This window comes from Bactrocera tryoni, chromosome 1 (genome assembly GCF_016617805.1).
Source record: "Bactrocera tryoni isolate S06 chromosome 1, CSIRO_BtryS06_freeze2, whole genome shotgun sequence".
NCBI classification, from domain to species: domain Eukaryota; kingdom Metazoa; phylum Arthropoda; class Insecta; order Diptera; family Tephritidae; genus Bactrocera; species Bactrocera tryoni.
This window is the reverse complement of record NC_052499.1, coordinates 2,536,451-2,563,738: the sequence shown is the minus strand read 5'-3', so window position 1 is coordinate 2,563,738 and position 27,288 is coordinate 2,536,451. Positions and strand designations below refer to the sequence as shown.

The 27,288-nt window shown below is 35.1% G+C and overlaps 1 protein-coding gene across 2 annotated transcripts in view; it reads left to right on the top strand.

Moving 5' to 3' along the window:
- LOC120777742 (neuroligin-4, Y-linked) overlaps positions 1 to 11,068 on the top strand; it is a 124,968-nt gene extending 113,900 nt beyond the window's left edge. For both annotated transcript variants that reach the window (XM_040109244.1, XM_040109236.1), the window contains 5 exons: positions 124 to 336; positions 3,687 to 3,825; positions 5,898 to 6,049; positions 6,238 to 6,353; positions 6,486 to 11,068. In XM_040109244.1, coding sequence (XP_039965178.1) covers positions 124 to 336; positions 3,687 to 3,825; positions 5,898 to 6,049; positions 6,238 to 6,353; positions 6,486 to 7,747 — 1,882 coding nt within the window. In that variant the 3' untranslated portion in view covers positions 7,748 to 11,068. The remainder of the gene's footprint in view (positions 1 to 123; positions 337 to 3,686; positions 3,826 to 5,897; positions 6,050 to 6,237; positions 6,354 to 6,485) is intronic.
- Positions 11,069 to 27,288: the final 16,220 nt, after the last annotated feature.

Here is a 27,288-nt window from a genome sequence, read left to right as displayed (position 1 = left end):
GAGTATGTGCGTGCTTGTGTGTGTATCATTTTCTGCCTGCTCTTGCCACAATCAGTTTTAATTTATTTCGTTTGCTTTTATTTTCCATTTCCTTGCATGACAAACAAACGAATAAATACGCAGATATGACCTGTTGGCTGGCGTGACACGTGCCGAGGCGTTTTTCTCCTTCAATTCCGGCGACGTACAGTATGGCATCGAAGCGGATCGTCGCTCGAAAATACTAAAGGCCTACGTACGCAATACGTACACGTATCATCTGAACGAAATATTCGCGACGATTGTTAATGAGTACACGGATTGGGAGCGACCCGTACAGCATCCAATTAATATACGGTAAGCATTTTAAGCAAACACAGACACAAAAGCAAACATGGTAACACAAACACTCTCATCAGATACGAGATAATGTTGATGTATTGTACATAATGTATTTAGTATATAGACGCAATATGTTGAGTTATGTAATGCTTAATAGAGCATAAAACACCAGAAGGTTCATAAATCCGGATTTTTTGGAGCACAATCCTCACATTTTACATTCTTTAAAGCCTAATTTAATGGCCAAATAATTACTTGTATTAAGCATTGGAAGAAAATCAACCAAATCTTCTCATGCCATAAATTTATTACAATTTGCACATTTAGACTTGGCAGTAAAAGTCGGTAAAATCACTGAGTGCTTTACTTGAGTGACCTACAAGCAAATAATTTCGTCTTTCAGGTTTCTTTTTGGATTGGACAACTCACTTAAAAAACTTCGAATTGGCAACAAAGCTGCCTGAAATCGGTTCACACCCCACACTCGACATATACATATGTAACTGCATGAAACCAAGAAACAATTTTAACAATAACATAATACAAGCCACAATTAACTGATAACGCATTTTCAGCACCTTTTTAATTGCTTTTATATAAGCAAACTTTAAAGTTTATTTAATTCTGACTACATGGGAAAGTGTTTCATACGCGTGTTTTGATACATATATACAAATTGAAGCATTCAAAATATTAAGTTAAACTTTATTTACATCGAATCATGTTATTTACATAAAATATTTAAAACCTAATCGAATATTTAGCTGAAGTGTTGCAAAATAATTCGGTTTATTACTGCAGCACGAATTGCGCAAATGGATAAATGAAATAAAAATGACTTTATTTATTCGAAATCACTCTCTCAACACTTCTGCTGTTGTTGATGTTGTTGATTGTAATAACTAATGTGAAAGATTAAATTTCATTCAATTAATTTCGTGTATAATATTTTGATAAATAAATTCATTCATCATTAAGTATTTAATATTTGTTAATAAAATTTTAATTTTTTTTATCACAACGCCTAAATGTGAAACAAAACAAACTGTAATTACTTTTTTGCATCAGTGCATTAGACTTATTTTTTTTTATAGCAAGTTTTATTTTATTTTATGTTATTAATTATTTTTAAAAATGATGGACCGTAAATGATCTTCATGCTCAGTCAAGCATGTGCGACAACTGATTAGAAAGTTATTCATTGCCTGAATCATTGCCTGATTTGCGGTGATGTCGGTATTACCTCAATTATCGATTTAGGGGGCGCCTCAATTCTGTCAGATTTCCGGATTTTACCTTACACACCTCTTGCTTGACAAAATCCTATAAAAAGCCTGGTGTAATCAGGTCAGGTGATCTTGTCGGCCAGCGAAAAACGGTGTTGCTTGATTATATGTAATTTTTTTTAAATTTTCGTTAGAACTCCGCAAAAACCATCTTACTGGAATCAAACGCTATTAAATGGATACGTCTTTGGGCCAGTTTGACATCTTTAGATAAAACTAACTAACTCCAAGTTGCTCTAATAAGTTTCTTATCGAAACTCTTGGTACTCTCGATGTTAAGGTCTTTTTGTGATACTTCCAGTTTCAGCCAAAATGTTTACCAAAACCATAAAGTTCCATCTACTCGGGGGCGTGCCGCCAAAATCCCTCTGATTTTCCTCTGGACGGAAATGATAGAGTACAATTAATGGTACCGCTGCACTATCCACCAAGCATTCATTTTTTAAAAATTTAAATAATAACCTGCATAATAAAAAAGTATGTCGATTACGCAAACAGATACAATTTACGGTTTCTTTTTCCAGTATGACTCGTGCGCCACCCTGTAACCGGGAAGAATAAATTGAAATTTAGTACAGAGTGTCACAGTGTGAGAGCCCTCTGTGATTCAAAAATTTTATAAAAGTGTGCGTGACCGATCCCCTAAAAGTTTTATATACAGTTCTCACATGCTAAAAATTTTCTGGTAACATTTTCCTCTAACTCCTCCTCATACAGTGCAAAATAGGTGAAATATAAATATAAAGGCCATGTTGAAAAATACTAACAGCTAGTCTAATTACGATACAATTTCCATCTAGTTTCTTAACTTTAGAGGAAATGAATTAAACACAAGTAAAGGTATGAAAATAAAGCCCCCACAAATAATTCCCTAAAGGCCATGAGGTGAAGTCCTCTCAATATAGCGATTTTCGGTTTTTCAGTTCACTTTATGACGTATGTATACATACATATTTTTCAGTATATATAATATTTTAATGAAATAAATATTATATAATATTTTGTAACCACAACATGGTGTAGCTTTAATATGAATAAAAAGGGGTTATACCCTGGTAAGCCAATAGTAAAGTTTTAGGTTTAGGTAATTAGGTTTTTCAATAGCAGAAAATTATTCAGATATTTAACACTATTAACCAGGCAAGATTTCTATTAGAAAAAAAATTCATAAATTTGCTCTGACGGAATCCTCAAACCACTCAAAATAAGTGATGCACCAAATTCGCTTGAGTACATGAAGAATATATAGTATGTATGTATGTATGTAGGTGTAAAGTTAGTATTTTGTACTATCAGAAGCTATGCACAAATATACGAGCAATTTCAATTATATTGGGAGATAGCTTAAAGCTAAGCGCAACTCAACCGATTTAAAATCCATGGTTACGTATTATTACGTACAGCCATTGCTGCATACTATATACTATATAACTGCAGGAAGCATACAAAGCAAAACATACTCAATTCCAGAATGCATAATTGTAATCGCCTCACTCATACCTATCTACGCTCGTACTCGTACTTCAGTACTTCAATTCGTACTCAGTAACGCATACAAGTATATAGGTATTAATATATTTATACCCTGAACAGGGTGTAGTATATTAAGTTTGTCACGAAGTTTGTAGGCGACCCTATAAAATGTATATAAAATGAGCAGTGTGACGAATTGGTCAAAATCGACGATATCCAAACGCTATAGCTGACATAAAAACTGATCGATCAAAATGGAATCTTTGTATTGACAACTCATTTATTTGACAAAATCTGGCACAGATTACTTTCGAAGGCAGAGCCACAGTCTCCGTAAAAACTTTTCTGAACAGACCACTTTGACATATAGCTATCATACAATCTGACCGATCAAAATCGAGAAAAGATCCTTTTATGTTACGTTGGTGAAGGGTATTACAGCTTCGCCGTAAACGAAGTTAACAAATTTTTCCTGTTTTCTTATTGCTTAGCAACAACTGCACTTAAAATAAAGTATTGTACTCGTAAGCTATGCATTTTTTATGTAAGATACGCTCTTGATTGTTGAAAAATATCATATCTGTTCTTCTATTTTCACATTTGCAGTGATGAAACACTTGAAGCGCTTAGCGATGCACAAATTGTGGCACCCGCTGCTCAAACCGTCGACCTACACTCGGCGGATCATCGCAATTCGTACTTGTACGTCTTTGACTATCAGACGAGATATGGGGATTATCCTCAGGTAAGTTTGATGCTCCAATCATGGTCACGGCTCTTAAGCATAGCACACATATCTATATATAATGAAATGTGTGCAAGTATTTAGGTAAAATTCGCTCATTATTTTGAACGGCTCGTGAAGTTCTCTCAAAGGTTTAATTTTGGACCCATAAAAATATTTCCTATATTTAAAAGCGTGTGTAAATAATTTCGGTATTAACTAGCTATATATATGTAGACTGCAACTACATTCAAATAAGGAACTCAGTTGATACACTAGTTTTGAGATAATTAGATTGGATTGCCGTGCCAATTAGAAGCCCTTATGTACGATAGATTGGTTTGTTGCTTCAATTACATCTTTTGCAAAATTTTAAGATTTCCGATATATATTTTTGCATATATCTGAAATTATGAAAATGAAAACAAATGAAAATTATAACTTTATTTGCATAACGGTCATTTGTAGACTATGTGAAGTATAGCATTCTTCACCTCTCCAAGTAAGTTTAAGAAAAAAAATTACTAGCACACTATTACAGACTGCTAGCAAAAAATATGATTTAAGCAGCAAGTTCTTCCGGCAGCAATAATATTCAATCACCAGACCATCAAAAGAGAATTGTGTATTTGAACAACTTGAAAAGCAAATTTGAGAACAACGTGCGATGTGTGCCTCTCGAGTGAACTTTTAGTGACTACATGCGTACAAGCATGTAACTATTAATAACTATTCAATACCGTTGCAAATAAATAAAGTCGAATATGAAGCTTTTTCTCGATCGAAATTTTTGTGTTAAGCCTTGCATTCATGAAAACATTTTAAAATTCTCAGTTTCAACCGCAAATCTGTCCGCATTTTGTCACTTTGCTGATTGAAAAGCAATTTTAGTTACGATAACATAACAGTATACGAAGGATGACATAACCAGCTAATTCTGGGAATTACAATCGTTCCTTTCGTTAGGTATCTGCTACAGAAATTCATAACTGCCGCATTGCTAAGATTTGTTTACATTCAACTGATTGCAGATTGCAGTTTATATATGTTCCTTTAACCCATATACCAATGTACATATGAATTTATATGGATTTATGCTATGCAAGCATTTGAACTGCGACGCTACTTCAATGCACACATGCGCATATGCGCATATGCAAGTAGTGCGAGCATGCAGACCAGTCAATGCAGCAAACGTTCAAACAACTTATGTAGGCAATTATCTGCAATACTAAGTGCTTCGGAAGCGGCTCAAGGCAAGCCAAGTGCACTACGCCTTATGCCCATACACAACTGCTGCTCTACAACGCCCAACATAAGTTAGAGTTGAAGTGAGGTAATGCGAGCTTTTCCTACGCCAAACCCACTAAGAGACATCAAGTGATCTAAAGCGAGAGCATTTGCCTACAACACATACATATATGTATATGTACACACTCCTACTTACTTTCCAAAGCAATCGAATGCGCTGAAGAGTGCTAAGCGTTGATGAAAACTCTTTGAAAGCTTTCAATACCTGTGCTACTGTTCTAGGAAAATATTTCGGCATAAGTGCATAGTGTATGATTTCAAGGGCGATACATGAAATAGTTCTTATTATGTAATGTGTTTTACAGAATTTCACTCGCGTAATAAATTTAAGATAGAATAGCAAGCCTTAATAAGGCTTCGCTGAGTTTTGTGGGAAAGATGAGTTTTGGATTTTAACTGAATTGCTTTATTGTCGTTTTTAAATAATAATCACTCAACGATTAGCCTCCTATCGCTCAACTGGCGTGTGGGCGCATTTCAGATACGTACGAAATTAGCCGAGTCATGAAAGGCACGAGAGTTGTTAAGGATCGAGATCCAAAACTTCTCAGCTACAGAACAAACTTTAACAATAACCCAACTTCAGCAGTCTCGGTAAGGCGCTCACTCAATAGGTAGCTTATAACCACCGCTTCAATAAACAAATAAAACATTTAAGAAGATAAATTTGAAAAAGATATATTTACATATATAACGAAAGCACATTTTGTTAAATGTACCTATTATTTCTAGAAACTTCGATGTATGTCTATCGATTGTCTTTATTCTTCTTTTGTTTTCAGCGCCAAGGCTGCATTCATGGCGAGGACTTACCCTACCTCTTCGGCGCACCTTTAGTGGGTGGTTTCAGTCATTTCACACGAAATTACACCAAAACTGAAATCAATCTGTCGGAAGTTGTAATGCTGTACTGGTCGAACTTCGTGCGTACTGGGTGAGTAATAAAACCATAAAATGAAGAGGTTATTAAACCCCAACGCATGACCTTGACCTTATCAACACATACATTGATAGGAAAAGATAACCTAGAAAACTTTCTATTGCAATTCACCTAATTTTCATCCTTGGGTCATCCAGAAATCGTATGTATAAACAAAATGTTTTAATTTCCTTTCTTCGCAGAAATCCGAATGAACAAATGGAAGGCGAACATCCCGGTAGTCGACAGGAGCGAAGTCGATACAAAACGATTGAATGGACCGCTTACGAGAGTGTGCATAAAAAGTATCTCAATTTCGGTAAGTGGTTCCAGCCAAGCTATACATATATACAAATAGTAAGATCATTTATTAACGCCATTTATAATATTACTCAATATTTATATAAGCACTTTTACTTAGCTCAAACCATATCAATCTACATCTTTCCAGACACAAAACCAAAACTCAAGAATCACTATCGCGCTCATCGCTTATCCTTCTGGTTGAATCTCATTCCCGATCTCCACAAGCCAGGCGGTGACAATGTGCCCGCCGCACATCACCAACTGCTGGATGATACCGATGATGATGTCGACAATAATATCGCCAGTGACGGTTCCGTTAAGCCACTCAACCCACCCTATTCGCCGCATGCCGGCAGCGCGGCGCTTGGCAATTTCACATTATTTACTAATCAAGTATTCTCACTGCTGAATCTGTCGTCACCCTCATCGGCGCGTAATGGCTCACGTTATGGCGGCAAAATGTATGGCGCTGACGACAATGGGGAAGCGCATGCCGCCGGTAGTGGTTCGCCACCGGATGGCCAAGACGGTTTTGCTGCCTACTCCACCGCACTGAGCGTCACAATTGCAATTGGCTGCTCACTGCTCATCCTGAACGTGCTTATCTTTGCTGGCGTTTACTATCAACGTGACAAGACGCGCCTGAGTGAGCCGCGCGCGCAAACGAAACTGAAGCGACAAGAAAACGGTCAAATGCCGAATAACATATGCGGCGATCTCGAAACCTTAACGATACACACGAAAAACGACCCGGCGACGATACTTTCGCATCACCACGCATTGCAACACCAGCACCAGCTGCCACCTCCCGAATTCGCAGACATACCACATCGTGCGCCGCCGCCACCAAAACATTTAAAAACGCTCCAAGATGCGAGCGGCAACATAAATATGGGTGGCGCGCTCAGTGCGCCGGGCAGCGCGGCAAGCGGTGGTGGCATGGTAGGCGGTGCCATGGGCAGCAGCGGCAGCGGCGGCAATGCTGCTGGTGTTGGGGGTCTGGGTAGCGCCGGCGGGCAAGGTAGTAGTGCACCCAGTGGCAGCGGAGGCGGTGGCAGCATGATGGGTCTAATGCCACCACCGCACGCATTGCAAGTCATGGGCAATCAATGTGGCACGCTTACTAAAAAGAGTTGCATGAAACAAACACAACAGCAGCAACAACAGCAACAGCTAGTTGTTACACATCAGCAGCATTTGCAGAATCATCATAATCAAAGCATGACGACGGCTTTAATGGGTGGCGGCGGTGGCGCTGTTGGTCCTCCGCCACCTTCGGTGTCCAGCGCACAAGCGCACACGCACGCAAATGTGCAACAACAGCAACAGCAGCAGCAACAACATCATCAGCAAGCACAACTACAACAAATCCAACAGCATCCACTAATGGATGAGTTGCGAGTGTGACATTAATTAACAGTGCGTTTCAAATGTGATCTCTAGCGGTGATTAAATGATTGTGATGTGAAATGAAGTGGAAACGGGCGCCACACAATGCCACATAGCTCGATTAAAGTGTGTGTGTGCCGCTTTGTGTATTTATGAGTGTGTGGATGTGTGATTTTGAGCGTGTAGTGGATATGCGTGAGTTTAATCGTGTGCGGCGTCCTTGGTGATAACGCCCATTACCTATTCTCTCTGTGGGCGTCTGTACGCCATTGCATTTAGTAGCAAACCAAAACGGGATTACATGACGTAGGCGCATTTTGTTAATTATATATTTAGTAGTATTAGTATTAGATATAGAACCATTCTTGAAGGTATACATATATACTAAGCACGAGGAAACAGTTATATTAAGTCGTGGTGCTAGGCACAAAACCCAAATATTATTTCAAAACATGTTCTAACTGTAGCCATAATTAGTAGGCAATTTTAAAACTGAAATTTCGATTGTCATAAAAAATTGAAGTTCAACAATCAAATATTTTGTACATAGTGAAACTAAAGTTATAAAACTCGAAAGGGTGTAAACTGATGCATTATTAGCCAGAATTATAGTTATGAAGCTGGTTTTCCAACCTTTTTAGAATCGTATATGATTTTGTTACATTTAATAATAATATTTCGTTTTGATATGAATTCTGTTGTACATAAATTTTAAAATTTTCCAAATTACTGAAGTAATGACTTTGAAGCTAAAAGTAAGCAAATAACCCACAGTGCTGAGCTGCCAACGTATCCAGATGTCACTAAAGAGCCACTTAAAAAACATCTATTCTCATGTACTCGTATACTATATCTCTAGAAGCTATCAAGTTAATATTTTGGCCCCTAGTTTGAAAACTTTCTGGTCTTAAACTTTATAGTCCCAAACACTTTATAGTCATTGAGAAAAATGCAAGCTATTTCATATTTAGGATTTTATTTCTGCCTTGAACGATGGTTTCGTAAAATTCTTCTGTGTTTAGGTGCTGTTTAAATACAACTTGTCACTCGAGCATCCATCTAATTGTTCATCGTATGGTTATAGACTCCACGCACTCGTTGCATTTTCGTTATCACCGGAAGTCTTCAATAGTTTATAGATATTTTTAGTTTTTGTGAGGTTCAAGGCATTAATATCTATGAAAAATGATGCAGAAGAAACATTTGAGAGAAGAAAAATTTTCTCGGGCTCATCAAACTCTGCGATTTGGAAACTGTAATCGGCGGCACACTTATTACCAGCTAAACGATAGAAAAGTAATTCCTACAGGACCTCCTTATTGGCTGCAATATAAGTTGCTTACTGTTATAAATCGGTAAATATATTCACTTTGCAGCATGGAATATGTGAGTACCCCTACTTTTTATAAATTTTTCCTTAAATCTTTCAATTTGATATAAGATTCTTACTGAAGAAGTCTACCTACTCATATCAGCACTTTTCCAAAGTATCTCTAAGTTCGGGAAATACAACATTGCTGGGGTTTTGTATTCAAAGTAAAAATTGCAATCACCTTATATTCTAACTTTATCCAACTTGATAAAATGAAACATTTAAAGTTCCAACATATTTAACAAAAAGGCTCTGCTACAATTGGCAATAGCTTTATACTGCAAAAATATCTGATATACCGTAGTATCTTCAGTTGAGTCCTGCCTGTACAAATAACAAACTGATTGCTATCTTCCACAAAAGCGGGGAAAACCTTATAAAAATATGTGTGGAAACTTCCTTCTTCCATCTTCTCTTAATATGTACTCCTAATTGCTTAGGCAAAGCATGTCCGATGTTCATTTATATTGGATGTCAAATGTCACCCTTTAAGTATCGGAACACCATCTGACCTGAAATTCTATGTACATAACGAGAATTCAGCAATTTTAGACATTAATACAACCGTGATTACTTCCAGTAATGAGTGATATTATCCTTAGCAATGTAGCCGCAAGGAATGAGACAGCAATTCATATGAACACACAAGCTTTGGCTACCAAAGTCTTTAAATCTTCTAAACACTAAACAAATTATATTTATTGTGGATATTTTGTCTGAAGATTAATTAATATTACCCTTTTTATTCAAATTTCATTTTTCTGTGTAGTCACAGTCGTGAGCACACCTGCGAAGGAGTGGCGTTAATAAATAAAGATATTTTGTATGAAAAAAGTATCCATTATTGATTTTTGAAAATCAGTTCTTGCTTTAACAATATCGAGGGATCTGAAAGTGTGAATATGACAGCATTTAATGCCCTCAACTTAGGCGCCCTTGCATTCCTGGTTTACTCTACCAGCCTGCTGCTAACACGAATTATGTTAAGCATTTATTTATTTATTATAAATTCTTTAAGTCTTATAAGTAAATAACACTTTGGTTCCCTACTAGACACTGATATAACAAATTTAAAGTAGCTTTCCGTATTTGTGTAAATTATTCTTCCAAAGACTGATTAAGTGTGTATATAATAATTACCGTTAGTGTGCATCTAATACAAAATTAGTGTGTATATGTGCGCATAAGTAGGTTTGTATGAACTAATAAGTGTGAAGTAGATATTTTAAATGCATGTAAATAAGCAAAGGTAGCCGTAGTACTAAAACAAAATGAACGTTGTTAGAAAATTTTCACACAAACCAAATGTAGACTAATGAACTGAATGCAGAATTTTTCTTATTGCAATGCGGAGACGATCGGAGATAGATTTTGTTTTGAAACCTAAGTTCCAGTAGTTTAATAGTTTACTATCTTCGTGAACCTAAAAAAGGTGAATAAAATTAGTTATTCGCTTTTGTTTCTTTTGTAAGAGATATAAACTCTAAAAAATTACTAAAATTTTCGACAACCAATAATGAAAATATATTTTCATTAAACTCTATTTTTTTTTTACTTTTTAGAGTTTCTATTTCTTACAATCAACCAAAATCACTTATGACTAATCTTATTCACCTTTTTAGATTCAAGAAGATATTAAACTATGAAACTATTAGAACTTAAGTTTCCGCTTATTATTTAGAAAACATAAAGATTCTTTAAACCTTCTGATATGTTAAGTATGTTTGTGTGCGTGTGCAGGATATGTAAAGTTATTAACTTACAGGAATAGTTAGTTCAGTTTTGAGTAAGTTTGGCGTAAGTAAGCAAATGTGTAATCTACAAAAACTTTGTAAGCAGCTTACTGAAAATCGAAGATTAAAAAGAAATATATAGACACTATATATATAGTATAAACAACCATAGCAAATAACTACCTAGGGTAACTAAATCATAACGTGTATAAAAATTAAAAATATATATATAAATATATATAATTTAGTTGTAAGAAGTAAACAAGCAAGCAACAACAAGACTACATTGTAAGTGAAGCGATAAGTAGGAAATAAATAATTTGAATATTTACTAACTATTTTTAAGTATTAGTGCGTATAAGAATGTGTAGCATAAAAGTACGCAATAAGTACTTAACCTATAAAAATCTGTGACACAATTGTATTTTTAGTGCTGCAGTTAAAGCAGTAATTACTTGTCAACACCAGCAACAACGCTGGCAACCGTGTTTAAAAGCTATAAAATGACAACCTGTGCAATATATATAGAAAACTAGTTAAGCATGGAAAAATTGTGGTAATATAAGTATGTTATAATTGTATGATGGTGAGCGTACGAAATTTAAAATGCGTAAAAAGTAAGGGATTAATAATGGATAATAAAAGGCAGAATTAATATTATAAACGAATGGTCTACTTTATTCTCGAAAGTGCAACATGGTGAGTTTTCAAGCGTTTTTTAATAGTTATTCATTCCACATGCTGAATATTGAGTGTTTTTTTTTCACGCTAAGCGCAGATCATATTGTAATGCGAACATTCTTTGGCCACAAATGAGTTTGTTTGGTGTGTCAACTTTTTGTCGTGGGTATTCGACTTAAATGACAGAGAAAAATCCAACTGTAAATATATTACATTACTGTAAACACTGATAATAAAAAAACTAGGTTCTATTATAAGCTTCAAATAAAGTCTCAGTTCTACAGAACTAAGACCGATTGAGTTCATTTTTCTTCAGTTGCTCTTCCCAACATTATTTGTGGAATTTCGATTTACACCAATATCCGTAATGCTTTTAAATTTATAATATTATAACGGGTTCAGAACACTAGAAAGAACTGATGTTTTTACGCACTTTTCACAAATGTTAATGAAAGTTATTCGGAAAACAATTAAATGCCTGCAATCAGCAATAATTGATGAGTTTATGATAGGAAATCTCTGTTCTACCACATGTTTTTTTAACCAATAGAGTTTGACCCTGTTTTTAACAAATTGTCCAGCTCAGAAAGTTTCTTCTTCAGCAAGATACCAAAACAATCTGTTCATTTGCGACGGAACAACCTTGACTATGTTATTAGTTCATTATTATTGTGCCGAAATTAAGCAATATTTTCACAACACACAATTTTGAAAATTTCGCCCTTAATTTCACCATTAATTTCTCGCTTTTACAAGCACACTGAGAGTAAATTATTAATTTCAATAATTTATTAACAACACAACTTTCAAAACCTGGCTTTAACAATAACCATCACACACTAAAATATAGTCAACACAAGAACACTTAAATATTCTTGTGCGAAATGACGAAGATTAATAATAATTAATTAAGTTATAAATGATTTTGTTTGCTTCACTTATTAGCGGCCGTAGCAAATATTAATCACGAGCTCAACATCTTTTTGACTGAAAACTGTAAACTAATTCCAATAGGAGTTTCTCCTAAGGATAATACTGCCTCTGAAACAGCTTCGCAGGGCTAATTAAGTGTTTCCAACGCTAACTCCCATTTATGTATTAGAGAAATATTGTGGCGTAGAAGCTACGCTTCACATTTCAAAATGGAAATTAGCTTCTGCAAACTAATTAAAGTGCTCATAAATATTTTATTAATCGATGCTCTTTTTGGGCGGGCTGTGACAACAGCTGCATGTTGGCATAATTAAACTAATGTTTTTCTCCTGCATTTTAATCGAAATTCTGAATTAATTTAACGAAGTTGCTATACGTGGATGTGGTGGTGGCGTATGAGCAACTTTTTGCTTTCAGTCGAGCTACCTAAAATTGATTACCTGTTTTTATTAGCAGTGAATAAATGCAGGTTGCTGTGCAGACTTCGTGACTAATCACATAAAATAGAAAAATTAAAATTTTAACGAAATACGCTACTTCTAAGTCATTGTGTGACAGCATGTGTCATTGGCCAAGTCGTACTGTGATCATTATTGGGGTATTAGTGTTTTGGAAACAGAAGATAGTCACATAGTCACAAGCAAATAATATTTAACTATATTTTTTTTCTATCTTAATATTTATGTTATTCTTTATGTTTGTCCATATCATTATCTTTATTATATCTAACAGAATATATGGTTGTATATCTCTCTATTCCTATCTTTATTTTTATCCACGAGTATACTTCTATCTCTACATGAACAACTTATTTACATTTATTATTATTCACAATTTCTCATAACTAAAATGTTTAATTGTGAATTATTACAGTCTAGGGTTGGATATACCTGCGATTTCCGTATACATCTGTTAAGACACTACTGTAATCTAAAAATGATAGCGCTTGTATATATGTAAGTATGTAGGTAAAATAATATGCATATATTTGTATCTGAGTAATTTCTTGCTCATTTTGGAAGTAAAACTCATAAAACTTTTTCAATTCCACTTAAAAATCTTCTCCTCTGCGCCTCATTCATGTATGCCTCAGCGCTTACTTAACAGACAGAAGTTTCCAAACAAGCAACGCACACTTGCAAAGTTTACAATAAAAATTCAATTATACGCCATTTCAACATAAAAATGACAAAGGCAATTTCATACGTATAATTTTATACATATGTATGTACATATATAGGGTGTTCCTACAAGTATAGAGGTAAACCCAGAGCAGATATTGCAATAAAAGGGTAAATGTTGGGTTACTCCTATTAGAAAAAAGCGTTTGAATGCAGAAATATTTAGTATGAAAATGGAAATGCGTCTGTCAAGTCAGATTTATATACGTATTTGCTCGGCTTGAAGTACTTCTTCTACAACTTAATTTTTTATTATTATATGTCAAGACTCCAGTGGCACTATTCGGTGAAAAGAGAGTAAAAACTTACTCTAACACCTGCCTTTTTAATTACAAACCAGTTTGAATTGGCCTACTTGAAGGTATTATCATATACTTGTATATAACGCCGAAAGCTATACCTTGCAGAGAAATAGAGAACGGAAGAAAAATTGTTGCCAAAAATTGCTAGAAAAGTTTTCTGGGCCGAGCGTCGTTTTTCGTTACAAAAATTAGAATTGGTTTTTGACAAAAAAAAAAAATGTAATAAACCACTACAACAGTTGCTGGGTTAAAAAGACTAAATGTAAGTATTTTTTTCACTTGCCTCTTGTTTGTATACATCGTGGATGATTAGCCACACTGTTGGCTCTTCAGTCGCACGGTAATGAAATTAACTCAAAACTTTTTCCATTATTGTAGTGAACACAGTGAGAATATTCATAACAACATACATATACTCATTATAAAGCAGAAAATAATTGAATGCAAATGAAAATACCTATTTAGCTTAGGAGCTGAAAGAAGAAGAAACAAGAAAAAATGTTAAAAACCGATTGTACGCTTCACAAATACCTAAGATTCCTTACAAGAACTTGATCTTGATTGTTCAGTTTGTATGGCAGCTATATGCCATAGTGGTTCGATGGTAGCTTCTTGAGGTGAAAAGAAGGTTTTCAGAAACTCAGATCGATGTCTGAAAAACTCAAGGACTAGTTACTGTCATAAAATTGAAAGCTGAATTTTGACCATTTCATCTGCTTCAAAGTAAACCCCTCTAGCGGCAAGAAACTTATGCCAACGAATTTTCCAGGCACCATAGCACATGGAAAAATTCTCCTTCCTGATGGCCATCAGAATCTTCTTCGATTCAGCTTTTAGACCCTCAATAGAGTCGGAGTGGTCATGTGAATTTGTTGAATAGCCAGAAGTGACACGAGGGTAAATCTGGCGAATGTGGTGGTTGCGGCACGATATTAAATGAAAATGTGGCGAAATGATCACGAATAACCAATGCAGTATGAGATGGTTCATTATCGCAATTCTTTGTTCAATAAATTCAGATGTAGTAAAAATCGAAGAACTCACTTTTAGAGCCTTAAAAACGACCCGTATCTCAAATACAAACAGACGACGTTTTTTTTTTAGGTATTATAAACATCGTGGCAAACTTAGTATAACAACTAATAGCTTAATTTAACATATATTTATTGAACTATCGCTTAGATGTACATATATATATACATATATTTTACATAGTGTCCAGATAGAAGATAAAGCCTCAAGGCAGGCTTAGAAAGCTATGTTATTATTACTCTTCTAACGGCAATGCAGATATCAATTGTTTGAGACACCAAGAGATCTGCCACGGTTTTACGAGAAGCTTTCCTAACATTTCAACCCTTTGTATCGATAGTTCATTATCGCTCTCTAAGGAGTATTTTCTCTTGTTATTGTTTGTCGTTATACTATCGACTTTCCTGGAAAAATGTTTCTCTAAAAAATTGCTTAAAAAAATTTGTTTAGTGCTGTCGACCGAGCAATAGACCCCAATTGCTATGTGAGTTAACTTTTAACTCCGAAAATTTGGTTGATGAGTATAAAAATCGTCTTAGTGGTGGTAATGGCCCAGATAAACTTTTCATTTTAAAAACCATCAGCTTATATGCTAACATTCTCTTTGAGATGTAAGTTCGCACATCGATTCGTACATTACCGCACCAACTTAAATTAGAGCCGCCCGCAAAAATGAAATCAGCCGAAAGTGTTAAAAAGTTAAGCAATTTGCATTAAAATTACGTGATAAAACAAAAAAGTCAAATGAAAAAGTTGTTCTGGTAAATCGAACATTCCTTCCCAATACCAAGCATGTGCGTTTGTATGTGTGTATATCCAGTACAGAGATAACGTGTAAAAAAAGAGGAGAAATGATTTGCGGTCTTCAAATATCTCCCTTACCGCAAATGTGGACTTCCGTTATACACATGTGTGTGTAAAGGGATATACTTCGTATGGAAGTGAGAATAACTGCGAATGTGCATGTCTCCATCGACGTGTGTGTTGTAATTTTATTGCTTTTAAATTTTGGAAGCAGCAATACATATAGAAATTCACACCAAACAATCACCGACGCGCACATACATATATGTGTTCATATTTATACATACACATATATGCGTGTTTGTACTCTTGTATTTAGCATAGCGGAAGCAGAGCTAGTAATGGCTGCGGCAATGACAAAAACAACACAATTTTCGAAAAAACACATTTCTTTCACCAAACTAGTCAAGTGCATGTACACATATGTGTGAGTGTGTATTTGTGATATACAAAATTCGAAAAGCATTAGCAGCGCTGCTAGTAGCGTATGTGTGAGTGTCTGCTTTGTGTGTCGTCAGTGTGGGGAGCGAAATAAAAATCCATTGAAAATAGATTTATTATGCAAATATCGAAAGCATAAGTGAATTGCAATCCGCCCTCCCACCAAACTGCTTATTCAAATGTTTTTTTTGTTTAAGTCGCTATGCTATTATGGCCAACCAGCGCAGAATATGTAGAACAGCATATACGTTTGGAAAACTGTGTAAGTAAAAAGGATTTAAAAACACACAATGTGTATATATACCACATATATAGGTGGCATGTGTGTAGCAAATGGTGTTAGTATGTGCATATGTGCAGAAAGACAAATAGTGACAGAGTTTAGTTTGCAGATTCCCTTTAAGTCTTGAAATCCTTTAAAATCGTAAACATTCTTAGATTCAAACGCAAAACGATATGCCACTTGGAATAAGCATATTTCGGCTATTTTAAATTTCTACCAGAAAACGGTGTAACTTGTACACCATAATTGAAAATTTCTGATACAATATAAACGAAATTAAAAATTTATATCAGAGTCTGATGAAAAACATGTTAAATGGTATAACAGACCTAGTTCATTTACCTATAGTAATTATACTGTAATTAAAATTTTCTATAAATTCGTACTTCAAATCAAATTAATTCTTATTTAACATGTTTTCTGTACATTCTCCTTGTAATGGAATCTATAAAACTTCTATCTGTAAGTTTCTTTTATTCATTATATAAAAACTAATCACTTAGGTTATTTTAAGTTAAACTGTTATTAAACTTTGCGATACCAAATGGAGTTCTGATCCTAGGTCCAAGAGAAGTCATTCTTTATAATGCCAGCGCTTGACCCGAATTTTAATATACTCTTAAATAATTAATAAGAAATATAAATCACGTTTTTTAAAGTTTTCCTTAATAATTATTTGAGAAAAGTCGGCAAATAGAAATATGTGCCCATATCAGCACTTATCATAGCTTAATTATTATATTACTCATACGCCACTGCGAACTTTCGACTTATATGCTAAGTAGCTCAGTTCTGCCGATCAAGCTATAAAAGCTAGCTGCACTATAATTTATGTTTAAATTGACGAAAACAAATGGAGTTGCCATATTTCCGATATTCTTGGTCTAGATAAATTGTATGAATACCAAATATTCGATACACATAATCTATGCGCTACCTCACTAAGTAATACTTCCAAGCTCCATTGATACTAGCATTTATGTTAAACTAATAACGATAACGAAGTAAATACATATATGATGATTCAATTAGTTGTCAAGATGTGTATATGGAATTTGATTTGCACATAAATGATAAAACAAAAATAAGTTAAGAGGAATTTTTTCCACAGACACACAAAGTGTTTCAACAACTTTTAAATTGACAGAAAATTGCTGGCGGACACCAACACATATATGCAGCTTTGTTTAACTCACGTTCTTTAGAATGCACTGTATACATGGTGTATGGTCACATAACATATGTGGTCAACTTTGCTCGAGAAATTCATCATTTACAACTTAGCTGCTGCTGTTAAAACTAATGAATTGTGGTAGAGAGCAGCCACAATCATTTTCGAACGATGTAAGATTTTTTTTACATATCACAGAAAGAAAGAACTAAAATTGAAAACAAACCCATACAAATTTGTTTCTCTACATTTGGTGTAGCTTAGAAGCGACAAAATAGTGACAATTTTCTGGAGATTCGATAGTGAAGGAGGCAAACTTTTTTCGATTTAGAGAAATCGAATGACATGCCAATGCAACTCTAGTTCGTAACGGAGCCAATGAGTTGAGTTGAAACTTTGAAATAAAACGGAAACCGAATAATAGATTAAACAATTTGCCATCAAATGCTTCTCATCGCAAATGAAAGAAGGAATAATTGAAAAAATGCTAAGCCGCGTATTAAAGTACGAATAAATAAATAAGTAAAAAACAGATGAGAAAAAAACAACAAAAAACACAAAACTAAAGGTTTCGAAAAGTTCGTCAACTGCAACGTCGAAAAGTTTAGTGCTCTGCTCAATTAAAAACCGCAAACCAACTCTAATTATTTGGCATTATCTGAGCGCATGTGGTCTGCTATGAAAAAATGGGATTATCGCTACTTGTTCATTGGCAGAAACTGCACGTCGCAGCATAGAAAAGCACAGCTTAAAAGTTTTGCGGCTAACAAACATACACTTGATGTGTTTGCGTTGCTTTCATTGCAGTGAAACTTTATCTAATGGAAAAATGTTCAGGTTTAGGCCAGCTGAAATCTGCTGTTGACAATTGCTGATGACACATATCACAGCCAAATTCCGACAACACGTTAATATTATCTGCAGAGTTTAAGCCTTTACCTTTTAAATGTAGGGCAACATAGAAATGTTGTTAAAATTTTAGTTGTGCTTATACATAATATATCAACTCTAAATATTTCTGTAACAAAAAAACTATAAGCTTTTTACGAGCATTTGCTAGTATATTAACTTTCACTGGCAAAGTAGTGTTTTTGGTATATATAAAATTAGGAAAGTAGGTAGGTATAGTATGCATAAAAAAAGCTTTACTAATTACTTACTTACTTACTTTACTATTTCAGTATGGTAAAATGTTGTATAATGCACATGAGGGTTGTTAGTAAAGGCTGAAGCTAATGCAATCAGAGAGAGGAAGGAACATTTATGCACTAAAATTATGAAACAAATTTATAGTCAACGCGTGCTGTATGACGACTTTAATTGGTTAATGCAGCAAACTACATAGTTATTTTATATAAATGCAAAATAACAAGCAATAAAATTTATATTGCAGGAGACATGCAATCTGTTAACGTAACTGCCTTTTTCAAGTATTGCTCTAAATTGCAATGATGGCACTTTTTCCGAATTCTCGAATTCACATGCACATCAGTTTGTCACCTGACTCCGTTTGAATCTATTTAAATTGGCAAAAGATTTCAACTGTCTACAAATTGAAGCATCCACATGCCAAACTATTGTGAGAGTGCTGATTTGTGAAAGCAAGAATAGTGATGATGTGAAGTGTGTGAAAAGGCGTAAATGCCAAAGTTGTTGCAAAAGTGAAATCTCGTTCAGGTTGCACATGTCGACACTGACGTTTTCTTCGCTTTTACCCAAACTGAGATGACACAGAAGCAAGCATGTCTGAAATTTCCCGAAAACGAAATGTTGCTGAAGTTTTGCTGCACTGCAAACCAGACATCGTGCAATATCACGTACGCAGGCCTTGGTGCCGGCAAGCAAACATGTATAACTGGTATATTCGTATATGCGTACGGACAATGCTCAAGCTTGTCAATTAAATGTTAATACCATATTCGTGGTATACACACGTGCATATGAGAAGCTTCAGGAGCACACAAAATTTGCAAGTCAACAGACACACTGGTGTGTATATATTTTCTACCGAAAGTTAAGCTGTCTGAAGGCCGCAAATAAACGGTAACTATTGTCGGCTGGTGTCAAATTACCTTACTAGCATTGGAAAGAAAAATGGTTATTACTCCTTATGACACTTGCAGGAACCAGAGTTTTGCTATAACTGATATCACAACCCTCTTTGGGTTCTTTCGACGTTTTCTAAATAATGTGCGAAAATGATCATGGTTCAACTGTGATGAAGCTCAGCAAATGGTCGCAAAGCCAGGATCGAAAGCTTATGCTGAGTGTTGGAAAGGAATCATCCACTATGAGCTGCTCCAGTCTGGTCGAACGATTGATTATACTTTTTACTGTCAACAAATGATGAGTGTGAAGCAATCAATCGAAAAAAAACCAGAATTGATCAACAGAAAGGGCTTCGTCTTCCACCAGGACAACGCTAGACCACACACATCTTGGATGACTCGGTAAACACTGGGAGATATTGGCTGGGAAGTTTTGATGCATCCGAGGTATTGCCCTGACCTTGCACCATCGGACTTTCATTTGTTTCGGTCAATGCAGAACTCCCATAGTGGAGTGAAGTTGGTTTCAAGAGAAACCTGTGAGAATTACTTGTTGCAGTTTTTCGCCGGTCGACCAAAATGGTATATATTTGGTTCGTTAAAGTTCATTATAAATATAAAAAATAAGTAGAAGTTTGATTAGAAATACGAAACGACTTGTTCGACAACCCTATATCTACCAGAAAACATCAAACTTAAATAACTACTAACCGAAACACTCTTTCAATTTGTAATTGGTGTTTTCTAAAATAACAATTTAGATTATAGGCTTAATTAGTTTCAAAAATATATTTTGCACACATACATACAACAATTTCAACTCATCTAACATAGTATAACCCTATATCTACCTCGATTAGTTCTAGATGCTCAAAAGTATTATACTCTGTAGCAACATGTTGCAAGAATATACACACTGTCATTAATTGCTTTAATAAATTGTTATAACTCGATTACGAAAATTTGCTAATCAAGTTACTACAATTGATATTTTTTCCATGTCATGCTAAATTTTCAGCGTTAAATAATTGTATTGCCATACAATTCGCAATATGGCATCTGTTGCATAGTCTACAAAGTTGTGTTAAAACAAGTTGCAAGAAAGTTGAAAAACTTTTCAGTTTATCGAGAATTGGTCACTTTGAACTCCGACTATTGCCAGTTCGTGCGACGCCGAAGTGAACAACTGTAACTTTCCATTGCGAAACTGGGTAACTTTGCATGCGTTCACCCAAACTGGACATACACACGTACATGATTCGATGATGCGCAAGCATGCAAATTTGCAATACATATGAGTATGTATGATATAACTTTACTCTTTGATTTGATTTTCGTGAAAAATGTGTGTCTCTTTCTAACTCTTTGGGGTTTTCTAAGGCTTTGAAGTGCAAGAGCGTTCTTAAGCTTTGCGAAACTTTCTGCTTTGAGAATATTGTTGCCAGGTTGGACAGTATAAACAAATATAGCTACGAGAAACGGAATTTAAGACTCCAAATTATCCTTAATAGAACACATAATTTCCAGCTAACAAAATTTAAAACATCATGACTATAACGTTCCCATACTGATTGCTTTAGCAAATCCACGTGTGAAAATTGCACAAAAATATCTCATTGCAAATATGGGTGCGCAATGCATGGCAGTTGGTCTAACAAAACACACTAATTGCTTCAACTTATCAAAGCAATTTAATCTCTACAATTTGCACAGTTGCACACGCATGCAAACAAGGCAGTGCGGAGAAAGGCGGAAATTTAAAGAGAGGTTTGGAAAATGTGGACAACCACCTTGTGTAGGCGTTCAAGATGGTAAAGGCAAGCTAACAATATGAATATAATTTAAAATTTTGTTAGGCAAACTCATTTGTGTATAAAAAATATATGCAAATAAAAATTCGTTGTATTGAAATGGATTTATGTATGCACATATATATATGCTTATATAAGTATTTAATATATATGCATGATAGCATTTGCCAAACCAAAATGTATGTGTTGCTGCACTTTTAAATACGTAGGAGTCAACTTAGAGATTGTCGTCTCTATTTTGTTTTGTATACAAGTTGTTCAATAAGAATAAGGCGAGTGAGGCCTAGGCGCACGAATTTACGCTAGGAAACTCTGTAGATAACAAATACTTACTGGGTATCTAGATTTGTATATTGTATTCTCTCTCTTGGGAGAGATATTGACGAGGGTCGATTTTAAGGCGACGCTTTCTAGCTTATCACAAGCAAAAGCTAAACCAAAAATTCGATCGTTGACGACTTCTAGATCTCAAAACCCAAATCTGTGCGCAAATTTTTATGGAATATTGGATACCATTTTGGTCTGCTGTTTTTATACCTAAGCTTACTTCCAAGTTCATAATATAATGAATATGTCACTGAAACCAAAATATATTCTTCACATTATATAACCAAGCGAAAAAAATAAAGATATATCCGAAACAAATCCAATACGTTGCAAAATTTTTCAAAGCGTGCATACATTTATCAGTTCCCTAATAGACAACCAATTAAAGGAGCTTCATTTCAAAAAAGTACACAAAAATATATTTACCGCAAAGTGAAAGTAAACAATAATATGAATCGATTAACAAATATTTTATTTAATTACGTTGAGTAGATGGCATAATTGTTAGTGCAAACACCAAATGTAATTAAATTATATTTTTAAATGTTGGTTAATAAATTAAATGAAAGCTCTCAGTAAAATCATAAGTATGTAGTAAACAAACAAGGAAGACCCAGTTGAGACAGTCGAATGTTATGTGCGTATAAGAAATGGCTTGTGAATTTCTAAAAATTTGGATAACATAATTCTATTCTTTTGTCGAAACTGAACATTATACAAATCCAAAAAGCATGGATTCAGTGGTTTCAGATTTATATATATATATATATATGTATATATATTTCATTAAAAAAACAAATAACAAAATAAAACAAAACTTAATTAATAAAATAAAATAAATAAAGCAAACAAAATTAATAAAATAAAGAAGGAAAATATATACACTTTATTGGTACATGGATAGATGATGGTGATGGTAACATAGCATAACACAGTACAATATTTTTCACACTAACACTGTGGTGTTCAGTTCCAATGGTTATACTATGAACATCCTCTTCTTCTTTCATTTTCTGAGCTGTAATACAGTAACTGCACATAAACGCATATATGTATAAATTCATATATTATCGTTCATTTACTTATATCCAGCTTCCTCGTGCACACTTTATAGTAAATACCGAGAAATTGCCAGCTGCGAACAATTAAGTTGATTAAAGTCATTGAAACGAATGAGCAACAAAATTCATATTCGGTTCGAAAGATGTGCGTTGGTATTATCGATTAATATACAATTTGCATATTATAATATTTGTATTTCATCCGAACATGTTTGCATAAATATTTATGTATAAACACGTGTGCATATTCCATTTAATCCGCCATAGCAGGTTGCGACATCCTCATTTCTTTGCCTTTTCACAAAGCCCGCTGACAACAATGATGACAGCTGTCACGCTCCTTAGCCGTGCGCCAATGACAAAATACCCGCCGCACCTACACCGCGACAGTATAAAGGACGACCAGTGCGCCTCGCAAGTCCATATATACATACACAGTCATGCCCAAATTCACATATACATACATATAGACTTTTATTATATACAGATATATGTGCACTAACTTACCGCAACCACAATTTTCTTTTCATTTTTTCATTGGGTAGTGAGCATGAAAAATTGCAACACACGAACGCCTGAACAAATGATTCGCAGTTATTTTTTGCTTATTTTTTTTTTTTTTGGTGTTGTAGACCGCTTAGGTGTATGTTCAAACAACCGCATTGTTAGCTAAGAATAACTAACTGAAAATATTTGGACAGTATGCTTGGCACACAAATCTTGAGTTATCCTGGGAATTTCTCTTGGAAAATTTCGAGCATTCCATTTTAGTTAAGCCTTTTGTTTTCTGTGCGCTATTTGCGTCATAAATGAGTTGCAACAAATTTTTAATAATAAACAATTAGATATTGAGGATACGTATTAAACAGCTGCAGAAGTTCACTTACAGCGTATTTAAAGTCGTTCGTTCGCTTAACATAACACTGCAATGTTTTATTCTCAACGAGGGTGTGAACACATTTCTTGTCCTATTTTCCATACATGCGCATGCTGTGCCTTTAACAGTAAGTGCATGATGCACTCGTTGTGCATTAGCTACCCAATAAAGACAATGTTTAACATTGCATTGCCTTTCAAGCAACAAAACGAATGAAACGAACAATATAAGTTTTGTTAGATCTTTTGCCTTCCCTGCCATTCAAGTTCACTGCTTACGTTGCTGTAAACAATATCATATACTGTTAATGCAATATCTCATTGATTCGATGATATCAACTGCATTTGTACAGCAGTAAAACACTTATGCAAGGTAAAAATATATAATTAAAGTGAAATATAAAACTGGTGATTGGCGTAAAAAAATTAATACAATAAATTGTTGCAAAAATATACCCAGGGATGAGGCATCATTCACGTACTCGTATTCATTGAAACTTTGAGATAGAAAACAAAAAAACATTTTTTAACGAATGCTACTTACCCAGCGTGATATTCTATTATTATTAGTTTTTTTAAATTTTTTTCTTAAAAAGCACTCTCATAAATAGCCCACAATATTAGCTCTACCGATTTGTAATATTTTTTAAATGGGTTTTAGCTGAATCTTCTATCTGAAATCCTAGAAAGTGGGGCAATTAAATGTAATGAGCTATTTCCAACTGGTGCCTAATTGAGTGAAATCCTACTTTATTGGCCACTAGTGACGACATAATATTTCACCCAAATGTCATAAAAGCCAACTTATATGTTTCTACATAGAGGTGCGTGAAACTTTGACTATTCATATGCTTATAAAGGTCAAATTTGCACTGAAACGGAATTTCTTAGAATTCGACGTGCTCATTAAAATTGTAGTTTGCATTCTAGAACGGCCGTATGTCAAAGGATATTGAGCTCTGCTTACTGCCTGCCTATTATCCATCCTCCAGAAATTCTAATGTCGACGGCAGCAGAAATCATTGTATCTTCATCTGATGAAGCTTGTACCCTCATATATCATCATTTGGCCGGGCTCGACGACATACTACACAACTAATTAGTTGAGGCTCTTACGCCACAATACTACACACAAACATATGCGTAAATATGTATAGCGATGTGTTTCATCAACAACAGCGGCAATGCAGCCTGTGCACGTGTGTGCGCTTGTGTGCGCTTGTGTGCGCTGGTAATAAATAGTTCAAGATGAGACACAACAAAAGGTAGTGGCTGCTGTGTAGTATCTTGCATTCGTAGCCTAACTACCGCCTTAACGGTCTTTTGTTAGCTTCTGCATCAAGTGTTTATTACTCCCTGCCATTATGTGTACGACTTTGCCTTTTGTTATTGTATGACGATCGTTGTTGGCCATAAACAAAATATATGTGATGTATTTGAAGTAGTTTTGTTGTTGTACACCATTGAATAGTTGTTGCAATAATGATGAAGCTTACCCACACAAAAGCGGTTTCGTTGACTAGCAGCAGCCAGTGGAGGAAAGGCGTTCGTCTACTATACATATGTACATATATATCTATGAAAATAAGACCAGGCAGAATCTAATGTAGAGACAGTTCAAAATTTAAGGCCGTGTGGCATACTTTGTAAATCCTAAAAATATATTATTAACTTAAGATCTTATATATGTATATATAAAGTATGTTCCTTTTATTCCAGCAAGAAACACAAAGTAAATAGTAATTTCAGATAGTAACGCAACCCAAAAAATACTTACTAGAGGATGCTAGCTTCTAATCCTACGATAGTGGTGAGAATATCACAACCAAACTTTTTCGAAAGAACACTTTCATCTGCGCTCGCACTGAAACCACAGACTCTAGTTAAGAAAGCTTTAATTAAGAACCTTAAAACATCGTTTTTTCTAGAAAACGTAAATATCCAGATTTTCCATGTCCTTCCACTTTTTAATTCAATAGGCGAAACAATAGAGAGAGAATAAATAAGGAAGAAAATACCATTGAAAAGGCACCTAGCAACCCAAAATTTCGCTGAAAATAAGAGCATTAAGAAGGTACAAAGTTCAATAAGTTCAGTGACTTTGTTCTCTCTTTATGTTTCAGACAAAAACATGCGTTGAACAGTTCCAAGTTATATATCCAATCAACTGCGGGGAATAAGTTTGCTCATCTATCGTCTCCGTTATAAAGCTAATTGCTCCATTGAATATAATTTGTGACATAGCTGGATTAGAACTCCCTAAAGAACTTATACCGTGAATAATAATTACATATTGTAGGAATATTGAAAACAAATTATGGTTCCAATATTGGGTTGGGTTGGAAACATTGCTGGAACCTCGCTTAATAATAATATCAGAGAAAAATACCAGCAATTTTCAAGACTTTCAAAATCCGCTAAAAGTTTAAAACAATGGACTATGGGTAACGTACTTTCGGTTATATCAGAAACATCTACATGGTTTGATGCATGGTAAACCACATATTAAAGTTTTAAACAGTTCCGTTTAAGATTTCTCTGCAGGTTTTAAAGTCCAGCACAGCACACATTTGGATGATAAGCTAACTTTATTTCTTGCTGGGTGTGCAAAAGACAATACATTCACATATATGTATGTGTATCAACGTTTAAATAGTGTGTGTTTGTGGCTTTCCGTCCTTTTGTGGCGCTAATTTAAATTTATTGACGCCAAATACTTTACCAAACTATGCCTGTTTCGTTGTCATTTTGCTGCTCTGCCGCAACTTCGCCAGCTCGCGTCGAGGGAAAGCGAGGCAAACGCGTGATGTCGCTGCAACAAAGTGGGTTAAATGTGACAACAACAGCAGTGCCGTAGTACAGGCTAAAGGTTAAAGACTGCATGCAAACACACATGCCGCTCAAGCTGCTGCGCCCGAGATGAAAACCAAAAAAGCAGCGAAATATATTGCATTTGCCTGACTGCAACGAAAATGTTGCGCTGCAGCAGCAGCAGCAGTAAATGGTGCAGCTATTAAGGCAGAAAAATGAATTGCTGCCCATGCCTGCTAGTTAAGGTTAGCTACTGTAAGTGCTAGGTGGGCGTACCGGCAACCGACTGTGGTAGCGTTAGTGGTAATGCACGTAAACAAATTTGGCGGGACGAAAGGAAACTGCGAAGAATTTCCATATAGCCACAGCTAGAGCACTAACGGGTGCGGAATGCCAGAGTGGCAAATGGGTGCTATGTAGCGCCTGAAAGTAGGCTGAAAGGAGTGTAATGAAACAGATATGGCAAGATAGTGTGCTATTTTGCATTGGAGTAGAATTTCGGTAGACATGCGTGGTAAGCGTACTGCTCAGAAGTTAAACGTTGCGGAAAGCGTGGCACCACGCAGAGCGTGCGTATAATGTGTTTCTCCATGCTGATGTGCTGCTGATTTGCAATATGTATGGAAGCTGTTTTGTTTTTTGGGCTGCAGCCAACACTGCTGGCATGTGACCCCCTGCATCGCTACGGATTT